The 25,437-nt window shown below is 44.6% G+C and overlaps 1 protein-coding gene across 1 annotated transcript in view; it reads right to left on the reverse strand.

The window, feature by feature from the left end:
- The window catches only part of WNK1 (WNK lysine deficient protein kinase 1), a 515,889-nt gene that overhangs the window by 53,600 nt on the left and 436,852 nt on the right, over window positions 1–25,437 (reverse strand). The window contains 2 exon segments of the mRNA XM_030214920.1: window positions 16,748–16,897; window positions 16,900–16,949. Of these exon segments, the coding sequence (XP_030070780.1) occupies window positions 16,748–16,897; window positions 16,900–16,949 (200 nt within the window).

The following is a 25,437-nucleotide window of genomic DNA, read 5'->3' on the forward strand; positions in this document are numbered from 1 at the left end:
CCGGTCTATAATTTCCCGGATCTCCTCTGGAACCCTTCTTAAAAATCGGAGTAACATTGGCTACCCTCCAGTCTTCCGGTACTACACTCAATTTTAGGGACAGATTGCATATTTCTAACAGTAGCTCCGCAAGTTCATTTTTTAGTTCTATTAATACTCTGGGATGAATACCATCAGGTCCCGGTGATTTACTACTCTTCAGCTTGCTGAACTGACCCATTACATCCTCCAAGGTTACAGAGAATTTGTTTAGTTTCTCCGACTCCCCCGCTTCAAATATTCTTTCCGGCACCGGTGTCCCCCCCAAATCCTCCTCGGTGAAGACCGAAGCAAAGAATTCATTTAATTTCTCCGCTACGGCTTTGTCCTCCTTGATCGCCCCTTTAACACCATTTTCGTCCAGCGGCCCAACCGACTCTTTGGCCGGTTTCCTGCTTTTAATGTATCTAAAAAAATTTTTACTATGTATTTTTGCTTCCAACGCTAATTTCTTCTCAAAGTCCTTTTTTGCCCTCCTTATCTCCGCTTTGCATTTGGCTTGGCATTCCTTATGATCTATCCTGTTACTTTCAGTTGGTTCTCTTCTCCACTTTCTGAAGGATTGTTTTTTGGCTCTAATGATTTCCTTTATCTTACTGTTTAGCCACGCCGGCTGACGTTTAGTCTTTTTTCCCTTTTTTCTAATACGTGGAATATATTTGTCCTGAACCTCCAGGATGGTGTTTTTAAACAGCATCCACGCCTGATGCAAGTTTTTTACTCTGCGAGCTGCTCCTTTCAGTCTTTTTTTCACCATTTTTCTCATTTTGTCGTAATCACCTTTTCTATAGTTAAACGCTAGCGTACTTGATTTCCTAGTTTCACTTCCTTCAATGCCAATATCAAAACCGATCATATTATGATCACTGTTATCAAGCGGCCCTCGTATCGTTACCCCCTGCACTAGATCATGAGCACCACTAAGGACTAAGTCTAGTATTTTCCTTCTCTTGTCGGCTCCTGAACTAGCTGTTCCATGAAGCTGTCCTTGATTTCATCAAGAAATCCTATGTCCTTTGCGTGTACAGATGTTACATTAACCCAGTCTATATGCGGGTAATTGAAATCCCCCATTATTATTGTGTTGCCCAGTTTGTTTGCGTCCCTGATTTCCTTTAACATTTCCGCATCCGTCTGTTCGTCCTGGCCAGGCGGACGGTAGTACACTCCTATCACTATCCTTTTCCCCTTTGCACATGGAATTTCAATCCACAGTGATTCCAAGGAGTGTTTTGTTTCCTGCAGAATTTTCAATCTATTTGATTCAAGGCTCTCGTTAATATACAATGCTACCCCTCCACCAATCCGATTCACCCTATCACTACGATATAATTTGTACCCCGGTATGACAGTGTCCCACTGGTTATCCTCCTTCCACCAGGTCTCAGAGATGCCTATTATATCTAATTTTTCATTTAGTGCAATATATTCCAACTCCCCCATCTTATTTCTTAGGCTACAAGGAGACACTGAACCTCCACTGCCACACAGCTCCAACAACTGACTACAAGGAGACACTGAACCTCCACTGACACACAGCTCCAACAACTGACTACAAGGAGACACTGAACCTCCACCGCCACACAGCTCCAACAACTGACTACAAGGAGACACTGAACCTCCACCGCCACACAGCTCCAACAACTGACTACAAGGAGACACTGAACCTCCACTGCCACACAGCTCCAACAACTGACTACAAGGAGACACTGAACCTCCACTGCCACAAAGCTCCAACAACTGACTACAAGGAGACACTGAACCTCCACTGCCACACAGCTCCAACAACTGACTACAAGGAGACACTGAACCTCCACTGCCACAAAGCTCCAACAACTGACTACAAGGAGACACTGAACCTCCACTGCCACACAGCTCTAACAACTGACTACAAGGAGACACTGAACCTCCACTGCCACACAGCTCCAACAACTGACTACAAGGAGACACAACCTCCACTGCCACACAGGAGACACTGAACCTCCACTGCCACACAGCTCCAACAACTGACTACAAGGAGACACTGAACCTCCACTTTCACACAGCTGCAACAACTGACTACAAGGAGACACTGAACCTCCACTGCCACACAGCTACAAGGAGACACTGAACCTCCACTGCCACACAGCTCCAACAACTGACTACAAGGAGACACTGAACCTCCACTGCCACACAGCTACAAGGAGACACTGAACCTCCACTGCCACACAGCTCCAACAACTGACTACAAGGAGACACTGAACCTCCACCGCCACACAGCTCCAACAACTGACTACAAGGAGACACTGAACCTCCACTGCCACACAGCTCCAACAACTGACTACAAGGAGACACTGAACCTCCACCGCCACACAGCTCCAACAACTGACTACAAGGAGACACTGAACCTCCACCGCCACACAGCTCCAACAACTGACTACAAGGAGACACTGAACCTCCACTGACACACAGTTCCAACAACTGACTACAAGGAGACACTGAACCTCCATTGACACACAGCTCCAACAACTGACTACAAGGAGACACTGAACCTCCACTGAGACAGGGAGTACTAACAGCTCACAAGCACTCTCTCTCACTCACTCACACACTCTCTCTCATTCACTCACTCACACACACACACAGAGACACCCAAGCACACACACACTAGCTGCTCACTCTCACACTCACTGTCTCTTTGGGAGGGCAGGGAACAGAGGACTGTGGCTTGACATGGGGTGAGGGAAGAGGACAGAGGAGGGTTGCTGGACATGGGGGGAGGACAGGGGACAGAGCAGACTTGCTACACATGGAGGTGAAATTAAAAAAACTCGCCCGTTTTAACGGGCTTAACGGCTAGTAAGCACATAAGCCATAAATATGAAGTTAAAGAACAGATACTTACTCGTGCCCGGCAGGTACAGGATTTGGAGTATGGAGGGGCTAAGGTATCGGTGTATCAGGACCTTTCTCAGTACACTTTGCAGCAGAGGCGTCAGTTGAAGCCAGCCCTGGATATTTTGATTAAGGAGCATACGCAATATAGATGGGGCTTTCCGTTCTCACTGAACTTTGTTTTGAAAGGCATTAAGTACAGAGTGCAATCAATATCGGAGGCCTGGGAATCTCTGCATGCGGCGGGGCTGGTGGCCTCGAATATTCCACCAGGGGCCGTGGCGCCAGCTACTAGAGCTAAGCTCCAAAGATGGCAGCGAGTTCCTGAGTCTACAAAGCGGAGTAACCTGAAAAGATGAGAATGGCCGGAGTGATCTGACTGTTTGGGTTTTTCAGCTGAGACTGCAAGTTTGGAGTTCGGAGACCTTATGTATGGACTGGGGGCTCATAGACAGAGTTCTCTAGTGGTTTGCAAGTGGTTTTTGTTTTCACAAAATATCTTATGGGCTATGAGCCTGGACTGTTAACCTTTGCTATATGGTTCCTTTTCCTTGTTTGGCTTGCTGGATGAGTGGAGTGAATGGGGAGGGGGGGGGGCACGGAGAGTGATTTGCTGGTTTACAGAGTACCAAATGGGTGGGATAATGGTTTGGGTAGTGCGGTTGGTTAATGTATGGCTGAGGTGATGGTTGTTGGAAGGTTTGGATGCTGATGGAAGTCAGAAGGGGTGTGGGGGTGGGGTGGGGTGGGGGTGATGGGAGTGCTGTGGGTTACTTCCTTAATTCCTACTTGGAGGATATGTGTCCTCTGATTGGTGTATGTGACAGGGTTCAGGGGGCGGGTAATGGGGGTGGGTCGGGTTTTGGTTCGGGGTGGTTGGGGGGGGGGGCTTGGGCATGGCTTAGTATTCGGGAAGGGGGGGCTCTCATTTTTGGGATGATTGGTTATTGGTGTGTATCTATGGAATGCTTTGTCTAATTACTAAAAAATGAGTACAGATTTAAAGATAATATCTTATAATGTTAAGGGCTTGAATATGCCTCAGAAACGACAGAAATTCTTTAAGGAACTAAAGTAGTTAAGGCCGCACATGGTTCTCTTGCAGGAGACACATCTTCGCCGGATGCATGAAAACCTTCTCTCTCATTCTAGTTATCCACTAACCTATTTTGCCTCCTCTGCTGAGGGTTAAAAAAAAAGTGGGGTGGCAGTGCTGATTCACTCTTCGGTTCCAGCCCAGGTAGTGAATGTTAAGAGGGACCCAGGGCGGCATTTTTTGTTCTTGCATATTATACTTGAACAAGTGGATTTAACGGTGGCGTCTATATATGCTCCAAATAACGGTCAAGTGGATTTTTATGCTAAGGTGAAGAGCTCTCTGGCTGAAATTTGCTCAAGGTTCATTGATTCTGGGGGGTAATTTCAATGCTGTGGTGAATCTGGCCTTAGACCGTTCAGGAGCCACTTACAGTGTGGGCAGTAAAGAGTCGCTAGCATTGGGGTCATTAGCTTATTCGTTGGGCACCTTGGATCTGTGGAGGTTGACGCATGGGAGGGATAAAGACTATACATATTACTCACCAGTGCATGATTCCTATTCTCGCATTTACATTTTTCTTGATAGTGCAAAGTGATGCACTTAGGGAGTAGAAATCCACGGGACACGTATGTGTTAGGTGGGGAGAGTCTGATAGGTACCGACGGGGAGAGGGATCTTGGGGTGATAAGAAAAGAGGTTTTAATGCCCCTGTATAAGTCGTTGGTGAGGCCCCACCTGGAGTACTGTGTTCAGTTCTGGAGGCCGTATCTTGCTAAGGATGTTAAAAGAATTGAAGCGGTGCAAAGAAAAGCTACGAGAATGGTACGGGATTTGCGTTATAAGACGTATGAGGAGACACTTGCCGACCTGTACATGTATACCCTGGAGGAAAGGAGAAACAGGGGTGATATGATACAGACGTTCAAATATCTGAAAGGTATTAATCAGCAAACGAACCTTTTCCGGAGATGGGAAGGCGGTAGAACTAGAGGGCACGATACGAGATTGAAGGGGGGCAGACTCAAGAAAAATATCAGGAAGTATTTTTTCACAGAGAGAGTGGTGGATGCTTGGAATGCTCTCCTGCGGGAGGTGGTGGAGAGGAAAATGGTAACGGAATTCAAACATGCGTGGGATAAACATAAAGGAATCCTGTTCCGAGGGAATGGATCCTCAGAAGCTTAGCTGAGATTAGGTGGCAGAGCCGGTGGTGGGAGGCGGGGCTGGTGGTTGGGAGGCGAGGATATTGCTGGGCAGACTTATACGGTCTGTGCCAGAGCCGGTGGTTGGGAGGCAGGGATAGTGCTGGGCAGACTTATACGGTCTGTGCCCGGAAAATGACAGATACAAATCAAGGTAAGGTATACACAAAAAGTAGCACATATGAGTTTATCTTGTTGGGCAGACTGGATGGACCATGCAGGTCTTTTTCTGCCGTCATCTACTATGTTACTATGTTATATATTGGTAGAGCGGGGACCAGAGGCGGGAATAGGAAGTATGACAATATCGGATCATGCACCAGTCTGGGTTTCTCTGCCATTTATACGGGCGGAAATTAAGGAAAAGAGATGACGCTAAACACGATGTGTGCTGCAGGAAGGGGAGGTGGTGGAGGGTTATTGAAAAGTGTTAAAGGAATATCTGGAGTTTAATATCGACTTGGGGCCATCACTTAATATAGTTTGGGATGCCATGAAGGTGGTCTCTAGGGCTTACTTTTTGCAAATAGCTAGCAAACGCGCACATGCTCGTAAGGTCCAGATAGCGAGTTGTATGGAGAGTATTCGCATTTTGGAGGATCAACATAAGTTTAGTGGTTCCCCCCAGATATTGCAAGAGTTGCGGGGCAGAGACTTCAGCTTGACTCCATCTACTCAGAGCAGCTTAGTTTGATGCAAACGAGGCATAAGGTTGGTTCTTACGAGTGTGCCAACAAGGTGGGCTGTCTCCTTGCCCTACGGTTACGTAGGCAAAAAGTAGAGCGTACGGTTACTCAGGTCCGTGATGGTAGGGGTGGGGTGTTACGCACTTCTGAGCATATATGTAGGCGTTTCGGGGATTTTAATCAAGCTTTATATGCGCAGGAGATTAATCCTCCTTTGGAGTCCATCGAGGAGTATTTGGCAGATAGTGACCTCTCTTCCCTGACTTTACAGCAACAGGCTATGCTGGATAAACTGGTTATCCCACTAGAGATACAAGAGGCCATTCAAAGTCTTCCTTCCTACAAGTCTCTGGGGCTGGATGGGTTTCCTAATGATTTTACAAGAAATTTGCTCCTGAGCTGGCTCCGCTTATTGCGTATTTGTTTAACCAGGTGGGGGAAGGGGAATCCTTGTCTCTAACTATGAGGGAAGCCTGGATAGCGGTGTTGCCCAAACCAGGTAAAGACCATACTGAATGTGGCTCATATCGGCCTATTTCGGTCTTGAATGCTGATGTTAAAATATTAGTAGAAGTTTTAGCAAGCTGCTTGACCCCGTTGCTCCCAGTGCTTATTCACCCTGATCAAGTGGGCTTTGTCTCCTATAGAAATGCAATGGATAACATTCGGCGAGTAGTAGATTTAATGTATTTAGCAAAGAGAGATCAGAGGCCTCAGTGTCTTCTTAGTCTGGATGCTGAGAAAGCCTTTGATAGGGTTCACTGGCCCTTTATGTACAAGGTTTTGGAGGCTTTGGGGATTGGGGCACAGTTTTGGGGATGGATACAGGCTTTCTATGAATCTCCTAGAGCGTGTGTGAAGGTCAATGGGAGTAATTCAGAGCTATTTACATTGTATAGAGGAACGCGTCAGGGATGTCCCCTGTCTTCCTTACTGTTTGCCATGGTTACGGAGCCCTTTGCCTCAAGGGTGCGAATGAACCCGGATATATCGGGAGTTAGTATAGCGGGCAGGATGCATAAGATGGCTCTTTTTGCAGATGATGTTTTGTTGTTCATGACTCGCCCCTATGTTCCCTAATCTCTTCGGTATCATTGATGAGTATTTGGCAGTGTCTGGGTTCAAAGTAAACATGACAAAGTCAGAGGCCTTGAACGTAACTCTTCCTGCAGAATTAGTGGATTCTACTACTACTACTATTTAGCATTTCTATAGCGCTACAAGGCGTACGCAGCACTGCACAAACATAGAAGAAAGACAGTCCCTGCTCAAAGAGCTTACAATCTAACAGACAAAAAATAAAGTAAGCAAATCAAATCAATTAATGTGTACAGGAAGGAGGCGAGGAGGGTAGGTGGAGGCGAGTGGTTACGAGTCAAAAGCAATGTTAAAGAGGTGGGCTTTCAGTCTAGATTTAAAGGTGGCCAAGGATGGGGCAAGATGTAGGGGCTCAGGAAGTTTATTCCAGGCGTAGGGTGCAGCAAGACAGAAGGCGCGAAGTCTGGAGTTGGCAGTAGTGGAGAAGGGAACAGATAAGAAGGATTTATCCATGGAGCGGAGTGCACGGGAAGGGGTGTAGGGAAGGACGAGTGTGGAGAGATACTGGGGAGCAGCACAGTGAGTACATTTATAGGTTAGTAGAAGAAGTTTGAACAGGATGCGAAAATGGATAGGGAGCCAGTGAAGCGACTTGAGGAGGGGGGTAGTATGAGTAAAGCGACCCTGGCGGAAGACGAAACGGGCAGCAGAGTTTTGAACCGATTCCTTGAAGTCCTCCTTCCCTTTTCGCTGGGCTACCAAGGGAATACGTTACTTGGGTGTAAATTTGACTTCTAATCTCTCTGAGCTTTTCTCAGCTAATTACAAGGGTTTGGCTAGAGTTATTGCGGCAGATCTGGATAGGTGAGGGGATCTGGCTATTTCATGGTTTGGTAGTATAGCTATTGTTAAGATGAATGTTTTGCCTCGTCTATTATACCTATTTCAAGTTCTACCGGTGATGATGCCCAGGCGGTTTCTTGCAGTTCTGCAGGATCGTATTGTGCGCTTTGTCTGGGCTGGTAAACGCCTGCGGTTATCTCTTCTTTATCAAGAGAGGAGGAGGGGAGGGATGGGAGTTCCTAACCTAACTTGGTACCATAGAGCAGCTCAAGGGCGGGCAGCGGTCGAATGGTATCAGGATTATCTGGATAGACAGTTGGTGCACTTGGAGCAGTACTAGTTGGGTTCGAGGCCGCTGGGTGCACTTATGTGGCTTCCGAGGTCGCTCAGATCATTGGGGGAGGGATTGTGCCCATCTATATATGTTACTCTTTATTACTGGGATAGTCTTTTCCCACAAAGATGGTGTGTCCTATCTCGCCTGTCGCCATAGCGGTTAATCTTTTATTCTTGCCTGGGGGTATTTACAAGATGGTATTGGTGAGGGTTTGAGAACTGGGGCCAAGTGTTTGAGGTGGATTCTTTGCTGTCTTTTTCTGCTTTGGCGGGAAAGTATCTGTGGTGGGGAGGAATGATTTTGCATATCTCCAGTTTGTCTCACTTTCTTAAGACAGCGGCAGTCCGATCGGTAGTAAATCGGGAAAAATTATGCTTCGAGGAGATTTATGAAAATGTCATCCTCTAGCGGCTTGATTAGCCGCTTATATAGATGTATTAGTACGCAGTCCCCACTTTACATCCTTCATAGGAGGGGTTGGCAGAGGGAGCTTGGTATGGACCTGAGGGAGGCTGACTGGGAGAGAACAGAACAGGTGGCGGTGAAGGTGTCACTCCATGTACCTTTCAAAGAGAATGCAGTGAAAGTGCTGTTTAGATGGTACCTAACACCTGATCGTCTTCAGCGTTTATATCCAACTTCTTCAGGTTTGTGTTGGAGAGGGTGTGGCAGTAGGGGAACAATGGGGCATGTGTGGTGGTCTTGTGTAAAGGTCAGAGCGTTCTGGAAAGCGATTCACAGTAGGTTGCAGAGATAGGTGGGGTGTCCAATCACATGGGCTCCTGAAATCTTCCTTTTTTCTTTAAGGGCAGTGGGTCTAACACCTGCCCAGCAGGCACTGCTGAGGCTGCAACGGGTGCAGCTAGGGTGGTTGTTGCTTCCTATTGGAAGCAGTCAGTGGTTCCCCCAGTTACGAGATGGCTCAACAAACTGAGGTATGTTTGTGAAATGGAGCTCTTAGCAGAGTGTAGGCAACAGCAGAGTAACTGGCATTCTATCTGGAAACCTTTCATTCTTAGTGTTCAATGTGAGTAGTGTGAGCTGAGGGAGTAGTGTGTGGTTGGATGAGTTAAAGGATTTTTCCCCTGGTATGGGTGGGTGGGAAGGATGGGGGGGATGGGAGGGTATTGGGGGGGATATATGTTCATGATAAAAATCAAGTTTTTTGAGACTATTATACGGATGTTGATATTGTTGGATTGTGGTGCACATGGAGCTTTTGTCTGTATAAATTGTGATATAGTGCATCGTTAGTTTTGCTCAGTGAGCTTTCTTGTATGTTTTAACAGTTAATAAAGACTTCATGCAAATTTAAAAAAAAAAAAGGGCCCTTTAACTAAGCTGCACTTGTAAATGGGATTAGCACGTCCTAATGCTGGAATTTCCCTCATGCTAAGCCCATTTCTAGCACAGCCCGTAAAACAGGCATTTATCCATATATAGAATTTCTGGTCATATGCTAATATTAGTGTTAGCACACCACAATTTTAAAAAAATTAACGTGGGAGCACATACTGCCTCCTATTCAGGAGGCACTACAGGCTCCTGCATGAAGTCAGTGTTATTCAGCTAACGTGCGCTATAGAGCTTCCATTTCCATTATGCAACCCTGTTGCTTCCTCCCAAAAGAGAACAAAAAAAAAAAAATTTAATTCTGCATGTGGTATCAGGCTATGACCATGGCATGTGACTGGCCACTGAACCTTTAAAATTTTACCATACACAGTTGCCTACATTGTGTATGCCAAAATTCAGACTTAATATACATGCATCTGAAAATCTCAAGTACCTAACAAAATGCCTCCCATTATAAAATTGAAGCTGGCCTTTACAGAATGGGGTATCCATGGAGTCATGTGGAAGAAGTCCTCAAAACACATAGAGCTCTGTCTTTGGCATACGAGACTATCAGGAGTATTGCATATGGTCAATTTGAAATGTGAGACAGTTGATATCTACGTTCTTAGGGCTGAATACCAACATTCAAGTTCTTAGGGCTGTATGCCTTCATTCAAAGCTCAGAACACATCCACTTCAACTCAAAGGTAAAGTACTTTTAGCCCTCTGAATGACTCCAGCTAGGAGAGTACGTGGTGCCCACATTCCTAGTTCAGTCTTCAAACTTATTCATCAAAGCAGCTAACGATGACTTTAGAAAGCCCAGTTTCCAGGATGACTTGAGTTTTATTTATTAATTAATTTTTTTTTTACTGAGCTCACAGCCTATGCAGCAGGCAAGAATTCCTTAGATGACTTCTAAGCACAGGCATAACCAAAGACATTTTACATTTTCTCCGAATTACAGTATATTTAAGAGTAATAGAAGGTGGGGGACAAGATGGCGTCTAGAGAGGTCGTGCGATCCTGAGCTCCCGACCCCCAGCCGAAATACCTGAGGAAGCAGCACTCTTTCCCTGTGGATTTCATGGGAAAGAGGAAGGGAAAGACCAGGGTTTTACCCTCCTCCGATCCTGGAAATCTGGCTCCCTAGCAAAGGACGCTGTTTGGTGTTCAGGCGCTGAAAGTACAGACGCCCACGCTGACGGGACCCGATGCTGGTCAGACGGACCGAAGCATAGAGGCGGCTTCGTTAAGCCCGCCTCAAACCACAGCTCCCCCTCGACCCGGAAGCAACTTATTACCGGCGGAGATGCAACCAGAGTTGTCGTCCGAAGAGGCGTTCACTCAAGCAGCTGGAGGAGGCCCTGCCGTTACTTCGACCCCAGAAATGTTAAAATCTGGGAATACAAGAGCATCTGGAGGTTGCACTTAAGGGAACTGGAGGACAATTAAAACCTGCTGTGATAACGTTGGAGACACTGTGGGACGCCATTCAGGGAATGAACACTACCCTTTATCCAGGTTACAAATTAAATTAAAACAGAATTTACAAGTCTAAAAACAAGGACAAGATTATCTGTCTGGGAGAGTACAAGAAAATGAAGGTAAAATCGAATTGTTAGGAGGAGAGAGAAAAAAATTACAGAACTTAACAGGGACAATGATTAAAGAAAGGGATATTCTGGCTAGGAAGCTGGAATATCTTGATAACCAAGGGAAGAGACATAATTTAAGATTTCTCAACTTTCAAAAATCTCCTTTGATTCCTGAAATTGAAATGTTAAAAAAGTACTTCGGAGAAATCTTAGGAGTCCCAACAGAGGGTTATCCACCCATTGTCAGAGCTCAATACATAACTGGAATTAGAACTCAGCCCTTGGGAACTCAACCTGGACTTAATCTTACGGAATTCCTGGAAAGTTCACTGGAGGTGATAACTCAGCGTACAACCCTTCTAGTGACATTTGCACTTGAGCCAGATAGAAATAATATCTTATCTTCCGTTTATATTTTAGACATATGAATGCACAATTCTTAGGAGCCAAGATTCAAATATTTCCTGACTTAAATAAAGAAACACAAAAAAGAAGATGAGAATTCATGGTACTAAAACCAAGAATACTCGCCTTAGGGGAAACTTATGTATTAAAATATCCTTGTAGATGTTTTGTATCTTTTGATGAAGTAAATTATGTATTTCTGGACCTGAAGAAAATGCAAAAATATGTAATTTCTAAAGAAGAGGGTAACGGTAGTAATTCTCCCTGAATCTTCACACAGAATAATATGCTGGTAATATCAGCTAGTGGGCATATGTGCTTTCCCTCTGAATTCAATGGAATGGTGATATTTTCTTTGAAAATTTATTTTCCTAGTATCTTGTCCCATTATTGTGGTCAATGTAAGAAGAATCCTAGTCTAACTCTTTTGGAGAGATTTTTTGTTACTTAATGCTTTATTTCTAATATCCTTTACATGTATAATATGGATGTAAATTAGTACAATCATAAATAAAATAATTAAAAAAAAAAAAAAAGAGTAATGGGTAGTGAAATCTAAGCGTAGCTGGTGTACCTCTTGTTCTGCTTTGGGGATAATAAAAGAAGAAAAATAATTGAAGCCAAATCAAAAGATGTTTTTCTTCAAGGGCAAACAAGACGTAAATGAAAACGTAATGGGATCAAAATCATATTTTAGTTTAATAGTTTAAAAAACTTGATATACCACCCCTTCTTAACTAAATTAAAACAAGTAAAACTTCAGAAAAGGATGCCACACATCACCATTCGCTCCAGGACGAAATCTCTCTAAAAACACATCCTCTCATTATCTCTGCAGGTTTTCACCAATACCAACCATAATCAATCTGATACCACAAAAGCCTGCTGGAAAAAAATAAGCTTTCAATTTCTTCTTAAACTGTTGCAAAGAATCTGCCTTCTATAATTCTGGTGATAATAGGTTCCACAGAACTGGTGCCTGCCAGAAAAAAGCGCCCTTTTTTTTGTGGATGTCAAACGTGCCTGAGATGACCCTAGGGAGGGCCAATTAAAAAAAAAAAAAAGATTGTCTGATCACAATTCCTGTTTAGGCTCATGAGGGTAAACCATAGCCTTCAAATAAGCAGGGTTTCCAAATACACAGCCTTATGAACTAAAACCAAAATCTTATACAAAGGACGAAACTCCATCGGCAACCAATGGAAACAAACAATGGAGTTGTTTGTTCCTTCCAACCAACCCACACCTCTCAATAATCGGATACCCACGTTTTGCAATGTTTTCAACCTTTTAATAAAAAAAAATATGGATCCCTAAATAAACTACATTCCCATAATCTAATTTAGAAATGACTAAAGAATGTAAAAAAAATATGCAAGGTTCCTTCATCAAAATACAGTTTAACCTGAAGTTTAACATTCTTAGGGCACAAAACCCTGCTTGAACCCACCCGGGATATTTGCCTCTCAAAATGTAATCTTGCATTCCAAATATTGGAAAGATTCAAAGGGCCACTTGACCTTCCAAGAATGGGGGCAAAACTACAGGACAAGGGCAAGTGGCCGGTTAACCAATAAGCCTTAGTTTTGGCCACATTCAAAATCATTTTATGATCCTTCAACCAGCCATCTATAACAATCAGTCATTCATGTGTGTTAAGTCTAATTGTTTGGGAAAACAAAAATCCACTAACCAAACTGTCATCAGCATGTACATAAACTCCCACAGAAAACTTCTGTATCAACTGTACCAAAGGTGCCATAAACAAATTAAATAAAACTGGTGATAACGAGGACCCTGTAGTACTCCACAAGTAACATTAAACAAAGAAGACTGGTTTATCCCATCCTGAACAAACTAAGTATGACCCTGAAAAAATGAAACAAACCACGCCAATATGCAGTCCCTCAGACCCAGTGGCACCAGTCAATACAATAATAAACATGATACTACACACATATCAAACACTGATGCAGATCCAAATGAAACTGCTAAAGCGATCTTTCCAGCATCCAACTGCCTACAAACATCTGAGATTACCAGCAGGGTCTCTGTTCCATGCGCTTCCTGAAAACCCGATAAGGGGCTTGAGTGCCTCAATTTTACTTATGTGATCCAACAATTGAGACAACACAAGTTTTTCAACCAATTTAGCAAATATACACAAATTTGAGATGGTCTATAATTAGTGACATCTCTACTATTCTCCCTTACATCTCTCAGTATTGGATACACCACTGCCCTTTTCTATATTACTGGCACTGAACCCTCTACCAAACTACTCACTAGCATTCCATATATCAACTGCATAAGAACAAGCCACTACTTAAAATAATGGAATGTGATCAATGATAGAACCAACCTTAATCCATTCAAACACCGAACAAATTTCTCCCAAGTGGTTTGACCAAAAACTCCCCATACTATTTTACCCATCCAACAAACCTCAAACACCCCCCCCCCCCAAACGCCTTCAACTGATCCACTGTGATACCAGCAGTTCTTTTTGAACTCTGACGATCACCACAGGATCACTGCTTCCACCAACAACTAAAATTTCTCCTCCCACACTACACAATCTGCTCATGAATAGAATCTTCTTCAAACCCCTCCAGAAAGTACTCTGCCAAAAGGTGATAAAACATCTAAATTTAGAGCTGTAAAATCCCTACTCATTACTCCCGCTTCATCTCCACGCTGCACTGCTCCCACTGGAAACAAGTCAAACAGACATAACAAATGATCCATCCACTGCACAACAGGCACCCAACTATCAACCCCAAATACCGAATTCCTTCATCTAGTACCATTCAGTAGAATGTGGTTGGGATATCAAGCACTGGGTTTACGCCCTTTCATTTTTCAGCTCTTTAATTTCTGTCTCAGTATGGGAACTTTTACCAATACTTGGAAATTGACCCTGGATCGCCTACCTAAAAGAAACACCAACACAAAAAATTGGATTCTTCAGATTATGCTAATAGCAGCCCTGTTTCTAATTTGAGATATATATCCCAAATTGATACGGTTCCTCAAACAAGACTCATGAATAAGCTGCGAGGGCTGAACTTAAGATTCAAAGTGGTGAACTGGATTGGAAACTGGTTGGCCTACAGTTGACAGAGGGTGGTGGTAACTGGAATCTGATTAGAGGAAAGGAAGGTGAGTAGTAGAGTGCCTCAGGAGTCGGTACTGGGGCCTATTCTGTTTTATATATTTGTGAGAGGCATCACTGAAGGGTTAGAAGGAAAATTTTGCCTTTTTCCGAATGACACAAAGATAGTCAATAGAGTGGATACCCTGGAGGGAGTAGAAACCATGAGAAGACATCTCCAAAAATTACAAGAAATGGTCAAATGTCAAGCAGTCAAAATTTAATGTGAAGTGCAGTGTGATGAACTTAGGATGCAGATATCCAAAGGAGATGTACCAGCTAAGGAGAGACTGATGAGCACAGCTCAGGAGAGGGGACCTTGGGGTGAAGGTTATCCGAGGATCTCAAGGTGACAAAACAATGCGACAAGGTGGTGGCTACAGCCGGAAGAATGCTAGGCTTTATACAGAGGGGTATAACCAGCAGAAGAAAGGAGGTGTTGAAGTCCCTATACAAGTTATTGGTGAGGCCCCACTTGTAGTATTGTGTTCAATTTTGGAGGCTGTATCTTGCTAAGGAAATAAAAAGACTTGAAGCGGTTCAGAGAAAAGTGCCAAAAATGGTATGGGGTTTGCATCGCAAGACATACGAGGACAGTTTAATGACCTGAAGCTGTTTATCCTGGAGGAAAGGACAGACAGGGGTGATATGATACAGATATTCAAATATTTGAAAGGTATTAATATACAAACAAAACTTTTCCAGAAACGGAAGGTGGTACAACTAATCTGTGAGCCCACTAGGGACAGAGAAAGCATTCTGAATATGCAAACCACTTTGGTTGTACCACAGAAAGGCAGTGTATCAAATGCTCTAACTTTACATGAATTTAGGTTGCGGGGGGCCAACTCAGGAATAACATCAGGAAGTACTTTTTCACAGAGAAGGTGACATACCTGGAATGCCCTTCTGTGGGAGGTGGTGGAGATGAAAATGGTTAACAGAATTAAAAAATGCCTGCGATAAACACATAGGAATCCTATATGGAAGGCATGGAACCAAAACAAGCTTAGCGGTGATTGGATGGCAACACCAGTAATTAAGAAGTAAAGCCACTGCCTGGCAGACTTCTAGTGTTTGTGCCCTGATCGTGGCTGGACAAATTTGGATGGTCTGACAGCTTAAGAGTTGGAGAACAAGGCCAGTGCCAGGCACACTTCTACAATCTGTGTCCTAAAAATGGCATGGACAAATCACGATCAAGCATGCATATGTAGTATCACATCATACCTTATGCTACGAGTTTATCTTGTTGGGCAGACTGGATGGACCATACAAGTCTTTATCTGCCGTCATCTACTATGTTAATATATGTAAGTTACTACAATATCTGGTATTCCAGCAACTCTCAATTTGTAGAGAAGTTTTTGGTGTTACAGCTATGTCAATCAGGTTTCAGGACAGGATATAGCACTGGGACGATTCTTACTGCAGTCCTGAACAAAACTCAGGGCATTTGATCAAAGCATTAGCAGTATTTTTTCATCTCACCACTGCTTTTGACTTGATTGACCTTATGTGCCTGTTGAATCGTCTATAGTTGATTGGCCTGTCTTCAACAGTACTTACTTGGTTCTCCTCTTATCTTTCAAACTGTAGGTTTCAAGTCTCTTTTTGTCAATCCTCTTTCATGATTCATATCCTACCCTGTGGTGTTTCACAGTGTATATCAAATCTAAAAAAGCCCTAAACTACAGCTCTGGAAACTCTGCATGAAGCAGGAGTAGAAACTGGAACATTTTTCTGTTTGTTTTTCCTGAAGGCACCAAGGAAGAAAGAAAATTTCACAATCAAAAATGCCTGGAAAGGTTAGAAGAGACTAGAAAATGGCAACTACAGACATCTGGCTAGCATTACCTATCGCAAAGAGAAAAGCAATAAGCACTGCATTCAGTAGCACTCAGAAACTAAAGTTTATATTAGATTATTTATAATCCACCCTTATCCAGGGTGAGGTACAATACACACACATAAAACACAGAAAACAAATTACACAAAATTTTTCCGACAGACACAAACAGGTTATGTGAACCACAACTGGTCAGAGAACTGGTAAAGGTCTGTAAATGAGGAAAAAAAGCCAACCTAGAAAGAGTAAAAATTAAAAAAAAAAAAAAAAAAGAGATTAGAGCAAACCACAGGAAAGGCATTCCTTAACACAATGATGGCATTCCTATACTCCACAACTACTAACCTGACAGCTGAGGACTCTTGTTGCCTTGTGAACTACTACGGCTAGACTTGCTGCCTTTGCTCTTTGTGGGTCTGCGTCGCCTGCCTGACAATGGAGCAGCAGGGGGAATAATAACTGCAGGGGGTACCTTCCCCAGTTTGGTGTAAAGCGCTCTATCTCCTGTTTCTGTCGCACCTGCAGCTCCTGAATTTCCTTTAAGTGCCTGAAAGAAAAAGAAATATCCACAGTACTATAGGGCAATTTTGTGCTCTACTGAACAAAAGAAAATATGTTCTCCAAATCATGCTCCAACTAATGGCATGAAACCGCACTCTCTGTATAAACAGTGCCTTGTAGAAGGTCTTCATACATGCTTACATTTTTCATATGCAGCTTAAAAAAAAAATATATATATATTAGTAAAAAAGGCCCGTTTCTGCCTGAAATGAAACGGGCGCTAGCAAAGGTTCCCCACTCCTTCCGTTGCTGTCTCCCTCTCTGTCCTCCGAGTCCCACACCCTCCTGTCGTTGGAGGCGGGCACGGGACTCCCTTCCCCTCCCCTTATGCGACTATCCCTGGTGGTCTAGAGGTACTGCTTCGTTCGGGGCAGGAAAGAAAGAGCCCCCTGTTTCCTGGTCGGAGCGCTGCTGCTAGCTGCCCTGCTGCATCCTGTGCGAGTCTGGCTCTCGGCATTTCAAAATGGCCGCGAGAGTTGAAGTCTCGCGAGGCTGCTTCAACTCTCGGTGGCTATTTTGAAATGCCGATAGCCGGACTTACACAGGATGCAGCAGGGCAGCTAGCAGCAGAGTTCCAGCCAGGAAAGCGGGGGCTCTTTCTGTCCTAACCCGAGCGAAGAGGTACCTCTAGACCACCAGGGATAGTCGCGTAAGGGGAGGGGATGTGACAGGGGGGAGGGAAGGTGATGGGGGGAAGAGGGGGCGATCAGGGGCGGGGCGATAGCATGAAAGGGGTGTGGCGAGGGTGCGAAAGGGGCAGGGTAAGGCCTTGAAATGGGCCAGGGCAAGTGTCCTCGTTTTATGAGGCTGTCTGCAGCGATTCGTTGGAAGGGGAGGAGTACTCCTCCCCGTTCGTTCATTTGCGTTGTTCTGTATTTGTTCCGCCCTCAACGTCGTCACGTGTGACGCGAGGGCGGGGCATGGAGACATGGTGAGTGTTGTGGCTTCACCACCATGAACTTACGAACCGGTGTCTGAGTGGCTGCAGTGACGTCAGTGTCTTCAGAACGTTGAGGGTGAGTTTTATTATAGTAGATATGCAAAATGCATTCAAGTAGCAGTTAGTTTCAATGATCTATGCAACATACTGTACACTTACATGAACAATTCATCATATGCTATAAATAAAAGAACACAAAACCAAAAAGTCTTGACTTCATAAGCTGTTACACTCTGACTCAATACTTGGTAGAAACCCCTTCTGAAACAACCACCACCCTGAGTTGTTTTAGGATAAGGTCTACCAACTTTGCACAGTAAGATGGATTCAACTTTTGCCTATTCTTCTTGACAGACTTTAAGCTCTTTCAAGCTGGCTAGATGATATCTGTGGACTGCAGTCCTCAAGTCCTGCGATGTGTCAATTGGATTTGGTCTCTGTTTTCACTGGGCCACTTGAGGACTCTTTTTGCTAATCACTGGCCTGCCAGAGTATACAACAGGCTTCCCTTTAAAATATATGCCTATACTCTGCATCATCCATCTTTTCCACAATCTTCACAGCCTTCCTATTTTTGCTGCTATAAACTATCCCTACAACATAAAGTGAAGACACATACCTGTAGCAGATATTCTCCGAGGACAGCAGGCTGATTGTTCTCACATGTGGGTCAATGTCCGCATCGGCCCGGGAACCGGCATTTTGCAAGCAAAATATAAAAAAAATCTTGCCAGAGCCTTCTGGTTCGCGTGCAGGGCACACTGATTTCCCACCCGTTGCATGAGTGTTCCCGCTCAGTTTAATCAAAAAGCAAATAACAAACAACTCCTCCAAAGGGGAGGTGGGCGGGTTTGTGAGAACAATCAGCCCGCTGTCCTCGGAGAATACCTGCTAAAGGTATGTATCTTCGCTTTCTCTGAGGACAAGCAGGCTGCTTGTTCTCACATGTGGGGTATCCCTAGCAACCAGGCTCACTCAAAACAATGAACATTGGTCAACTGGGCCTTGCAACGGCGAGGACATAACATAGATTTACCTGAAACCATAAACAACTAACTGAGAGTGCAGCCTGGAACAGAACAAAATTGGGTTTAGGGGGGTTGGATTCTAAACCCCAAACAGATTCTGCAGCACTGACTGCCCAAACCGACTGTCGCATCGGGTATCCTGCTGGAGGCAGTAGTGAGATGTGAATGTGTGGACTGATGACCACGTTGCAGCCTTGCAAATCTCCTCAATGGAGACTGACTAAGTGAGCCACTGACCCAGCCATGGCTCTAACATTGTGAGCCGAGACATGACCCTCCAGAGTCAGCCTAGCTTGGGCGTAAGTGAAGGCTATGCAATCTGCTAGCCAATTGGAGATTGTGCGTTTTCCGGTGGCGACTCCCTCCTAATCGCACTAAGGTGAACTCTTAAGGAGTTGGTCTTGAGACCAGACTCTGACAAAAGTAGAAGGTATTCAAGCAGGGTCTGTGTAGGACAAGAAAGAGGATCTAGGGCCTTGCTGTCACACCAGACGGCAAACCTCCTCCATTTGAAAGAGTAACACCTCTTCGTGGAATCTTTCCTGGAAGCAAGCAAGACTTGGGAGACACCCTCTGAAAGACCCAAGGAGGCGAATTCTAGGCTCTCAACGTCCAGGCCATGAGAGCCAGAGACTGGAGGTTGGGATGTAGAAGCGACCCCTCGTTCTGAGAGTTGGAAAACACTCCAATCTCCACGGTTCTTTGGAGGACAACTCTAGAAGAAGAGGGAACCAAATATGACGCGGCCAGAAGAGTGCAATCAGGATCATGGTTCCGCAGTGTTTCTTGAGTTTCAGCAAAGTCTTCCCTACTAGTGGTATGGGAGGATATGCATACAGAAGGCCTGTCCCCCAATGCAGGAGAAAGGCATCTGACACTAGTCTGTCGTGGGCCTGAAGCCTGGAACAGAACTGAGGGACTTTGTGATTGATCTGAGTGGCAAAAAAATCCACCAAGGGGGTGTCCCAAGCTCGGAAGATCTTGCGGACTACACCCATGTTCAGTGACCACTCATGAGGTTGCATTAACCTGCTCAACCTGTTGGCCAGACTGTTGTTTACGCCTACCAGATTAAGTGGCTTGGAGGAACATGCCGTGACGGCGAGGCCAAAGCCACATCTGGACAGTTTCCTGACACAGAGGGCGAGATCCGGTGCCCCCCTGCTTATTGGTGTAATACATGGCAACCTGATTGTCTGTCTGAATTAAAATGATTTGGTTGGACAGCCGATCTCTGAAAGCCTTTAGAGCATTCCAGATCGCTCTTAATTCCAGGAGGTTGATCTACAGACCTCTTTCCTGAAAGGACCAGGCTCCCTGAGTGTGGAGCCCATCTACATGAGCTCCCCATCCCAGGAGAGATGCATCCGTCGTCAGCACTTTTCGTGGCTGAGGAACTTGGAATGGTCGTCCCATGGTCAAATTGGATCGAATCGTCCACCAGTGGAGAGAATTCCGAAAGCCGGTGGACAATTGGATGACATCCTCTAGATCCCCCCCCCCAGCTTGAAACCACTGGGAAGCTAGGGTCCATTGAGCTGATCTCATATGCAGACGTGCCATGAGCGTGACATGAACTGTGGGGGCAATGTGCCCCAGAAGTCTCAACATCTGCCGAGCCGTGACATGCCGAGACACTCAAACCATGGACACTAGGGACAGAAGATTGTCCACCCTTGTCTCGGGAAGATAAGCTCAAGCTGTCCGAGTGTTCAACAGGGCTCCAATGAATTCCAATGCTTGGACTGGGTGAGATGGGACTTGGGATAATTTATTACGAACCCTAGTAGCTCTAGCACCCGAATAGTAATTCGCATGGACTCCAGAGCACCCTCCTTTGAGGTGCTCTTCACCATCCAATTGTTGAGATAAGGGAACACATGCACTCCCAGTCTGCGTAGCAACGCTGCGACTACAGCTAGGCATTTGGTAAACGCTCTGGGCGCAGATGCCAGGCCAAAAAGCAGTACACGGTACTAAAAGTGCTGTGTTCCCAGCCAAAATCAAAGATACTTCCTGTGAGCTGAAAGTATCGAGATGTGTATGTAAGCATCCTTTAAGTCCAGACAGCACAGCCAATCGTTTTCCTGAATCATGGAAAGAAGGGTGCCTAGGGAAACCATCCTGAACTTTTCTCGGACAAAAATTTGTTCAGGGCCCTTAGGTCTAGGATGGGACACATCCCCCGTGTTTTCTTTTGCACAAGGAAGTACCTGGAATAGAATCCTAGCCTTTCTTCCCCTGGTGGAATGGGCTTGACCGCTTGGGCCTTCAGAAGGGCGGAGAGTTCCTCTGCAAGTACCTGTTTGTGCTGAGAACTGTAAGAATGAGATCCTGGTGGACAATTTGGAGGTTTGGATTCCAGACTGAGGGTGTATCCTGACCGGACTATTTGAAGAACCCACCGGTCGGAGGTTATGAGAGGCCACCTTTGGTGAAAAAATATCAACCTCCCCCCGACCGGCAAGTCGACTGGCATGGACATTTACTGAGGCTGTGCTGAACTGGAGTCAGTCAAAAGCCCGTCCCTTGCTTTTGCTGGGGAGCCGCACAGGCCTTAGGCACACGCTGTTGATGAGAACGAGCACGCTGGGACAGGCTGCCGAGAAGCATGAGTGTACCTACGCCTAGCATAGGAATAGGGAGCACTCCTCTTCCCTCCAAAAAACCTCCTAAATGAGGAGGTAGTAGCAGAAGATGCCCAGCGGGAGAGAGAATCCATAGCATCATTGTGCTTCTTGAGCTGGTCAACCAGATCCTCTACTTTCTCACCAAAAAGGTTATCCCCCCTGGCAAGGAACATCCGCCATCCACTGCTGGACAGAATGATCCAGGTCAGAGACACGCAGCCATGAGAGTTTGCGCATCACTATACCTTGGGAAGCGATCCTGGATGCTACATCAAAGTGTTGAACGTACCCCTGAGTAGGAATTTTTGACATGCCTTCTGCTGCCTGACCGTCTGGCGAAAAGGCTCGGCCTGCTCTCGAGGGAGTGCATCAACCAAGCTAGACAGTTGCCTCACTGAGTTCCGCAAGTGGATGCTCGTGAAGAGCTGGTATGTCTGGATTTTGGCAGCGAGCATAGCGGCCCGATACGCCTTTCTCCCAAAAGAGTCCAAGGTTCTAGATTCTCTGTCTGGGGGCGCCGAGGCATAGTCCCTAGTACTCTTGGCTCTTTTGAGCATGGAGTCTACCACCATGGAATTGTGAAGTAGCTGAGACTTCATTAATCCAGGCTCCCCGTGGATCTGATATTGGGATTCAGTCCTTTTAGGTATCAAGGGATTAGACAGAGGGAACGACCAGTTTCGCATATGGGGAAGGGGTTATGAACGAGGGGGAGAGCAAGAGAAGTGTTTGGTCAGATGTATGGATGATTGTGTGAAATGGATGTGAGGATATAACATATCGGAAGGGTGATTACAATCTAAAAGTGCTAAAGCAATGTGAACTGGAAGTTGTTTTTTCTGTATTAGAAAGGGTTTTTCTCTCTGTATACTATTTTCCAAGTTATTTATTTATTGCATTTGTATCCCACATTTTCCCACCTTTTTGCAGGCTCAATTTACAGAAGTCTATTAATAAATGTCAAGGATAATCCATTTGCACTGTTTGTAACTGTACTGATAATGGACACTGTTTTGAGAATGTTTGAAAATAAATACTTAAGAACGCATGGTTCGGTGTAGTGTATCCGTGAAGGATAACACCGAAACAGGACATTTAGGGAATCCCAATAGAGAGGTTCCACAATGGTGAAAGAAAGCCAGGAGTGTTTAAGGAGAGAACAGGGTAAAGGAATCACATTATCTGTCAACTTCTAAGTAGCTTATAGATGCAAGGAAAAAAAAAACATACTATGAAGTGCTTGTATACAAATGCTAGAAGCCTAAATAATAAAATGGGAGAGATAGAGTATATAGTACTAAATGATGAGGTTGCTATAAATAGGCATCTCAGAGACTTGGTGGGACACTGTGTTGACAGGGTAGAAATTATATCGTAATGATAGAAGGGATCAGATTCGGGGGGGAGGGGGGTTGCACTCTATGTTAACGAGGGAATTGAGTCAAACAAAATAAACATTCTACATGAAACAGATAGCAGAGTGGAATCATTATGGATAGAAATTCCATGTGTGAAGGAGTATTCTTGTAGGACTGTACTATCGTCTGCCAGGACAGAAAAAAACAGACAGATGAACAAAGGTTTACAGAAATTAGGAAAGCTGGCAAACTTGGCAACATCATAATAATGGGTGATGTCACTTACCCCAGTATTGACTGGATATTCCCTTAGTGGAATGCAGGGAATAGTATGAGGTAATGGTGTTTGATCCACTGGGAAACAGTGATCATAACATAATCAAGTTTGAGCTACTTATCTGGAGTGAAGCCACAAAGGAAATCTACTGTAGCAGCATTTAATTTTTGAAAGGGAGACTACAATAAAATTAAGAAAATAGTTAAAAGGAAGTTAAAAGAATCAGATACAAAGGTTAGGACATTAAATCAGGCATGGACGCTGTTACAAGATCCTGGAAGCCCAGATGAGATGCATTCCATGCATTTACAATGGTGGAAAGAAGAGAAAACAGCCAGCGTTGTTAAAAGGTAAAGTGAACGAGGCTATTAGAGCCAAATGAACGACCATCAAAGAATGGAAAAAATAAGCAACATAAGCACTGGCAAATTAGATGCAAAAGCATTGCTAAAGAACGCTAAACGAGAATGTGAAGAGAAACTTGCTGCAGAGGCAAAAACTCATGTCTTTACAGAAGATGTAAGAGATCTACCTTCATCAGAAATGGCTTTCAAGGGTGATGATGCAGAGGAACTGAAAGAAATCTTGGTAAACCTGGAAGACGTACTGAGCCAAATCGACAAATTAAAGAGTAGTAAATCCCCTAGATTGGATGGCATGCATCCAAGGGTAATGAAACAACTCAAATATGAAATTTCTGATCTTCTGTCAGTAATCTGTTACCTGTTAAGATTGTACGTAGTACCTGAAGATTGGTGAATGACCATTTTAACGCCGATTTTTAAAAATGTTTCCAGGGGATTCGGACACAAGATGAACTAAGACAGATAGTGGGTGAGGATAATGTGGATTGGTATTCCTATCTTCAAGTGAGGGTTTATATCTCAAGATTAACTAAGAGGGGATGTTCTAGAGAGATGTTCCCATCATTGGATAATTTTTTTATACCCCCAGGGCATCAGCGGGTAACGGTGTCTGGGATATATGGAGTGATAACAAAACAGGGGACGCCTAAGAACTATGCAGGGGTGGCGCAGAAGTGGATGAACGATCTAGGAGTGACTATAAGGAGACGTTTTAGCTTATATGACGGAGATCAAAGACATGGTTCGAAGTGTGAGACATAGAGAGACTCAGTTTCGAATACTCACAAGAGCCTATTTCACACCCAAACAGGCATATTATGCGGGCCGTATTTCTGAGAGTAAATGCCCCAAATGTGAACAAATAGATCCATCATTTATACATATGCTTTGGAAATGTATACATGTGAAGGGGTTCTGGAATATTATACAGTGCTATTGTAAATATATACTGAATAAAGCGATCCCTATGACTCCTCAGACATGCATATTAGGATATAAAGGTAGTAGACATACTTTACGATGTGTGGAAAGTAAGTTCCGGTATAAGGCCAATATCATAGGGAAAATGTGTCTCATGCAGTATTGGATACAGGATGAAGCCCCCTCATTCTGGCATTGGCGAAATGGGTTACATGTATTGGCTACGTGGGAGACCAATGATGCTAGAGGAACCTCCAAAAGGAAAAAAAGAGTTCTGGGCAGTCTGGGAGCCTTATATTCAATCGCTTAGCAGCAGAGCCTGTAGTCTCATTTTGAATACGCTACAATTATATAATCAATAACCTGGTAACAGTTGAAGGTGCATACGGTAGGGAGAATGTGCAGATCATAAAAAGGGGGGGAGGGAGGTGGGACTGGGGAGAAGGAGAAAATGATGTAAAAAGTTTTGATGATGATAATGTCCTAGATGCAACTTGGTAGAATAATACTTTATCAGACAAAATGTTTGGTTCGATGTAACAGTGTTATGTCATGATTGTGGTCAGAACCCCTCTCAAACTTACCATATTTCTGGTGGCCAGCTTCTTAGCTGGCTTCTGTTTCTTCTGTCTGTCCTTTCTGAGCTAGCTCTGTCTCTCTGTGCTGGCTGCTTCCAGCAGCATGACTCTAATTGCTTTACTATACTGCAGCTGTGTGTGTTACCTGAGCTAGCTGCCTCTGTGTGCTGGTTGCTTCCAGCGTGGCTCTAATTGCTCTGCTATACTGCAGCTGTGGGGGTTAAGCCTGAGTTAGCTCTAGCTCTGTTTCAGTACACTGCCTGCCTGTGTCTGGTAGTGGTGACATCATCAGGCAGGGCCTTGATAAGGAAGTGGTGTTCTTCCCTTCAGGGTCTTTTGCAACGTTTGCATTTGCGCTTGCTATAGGGCCAGGTCAG

This window comes from Microcaecilia unicolor, chromosome 9, assembly GCF_901765095.1.
Source record: "Microcaecilia unicolor chromosome 9, aMicUni1.1, whole genome shotgun sequence".
Lineage (NCBI taxonomy): Eukaryota > Metazoa > Chordata > Amphibia > Gymnophiona > Siphonopidae > Microcaecilia > Microcaecilia unicolor.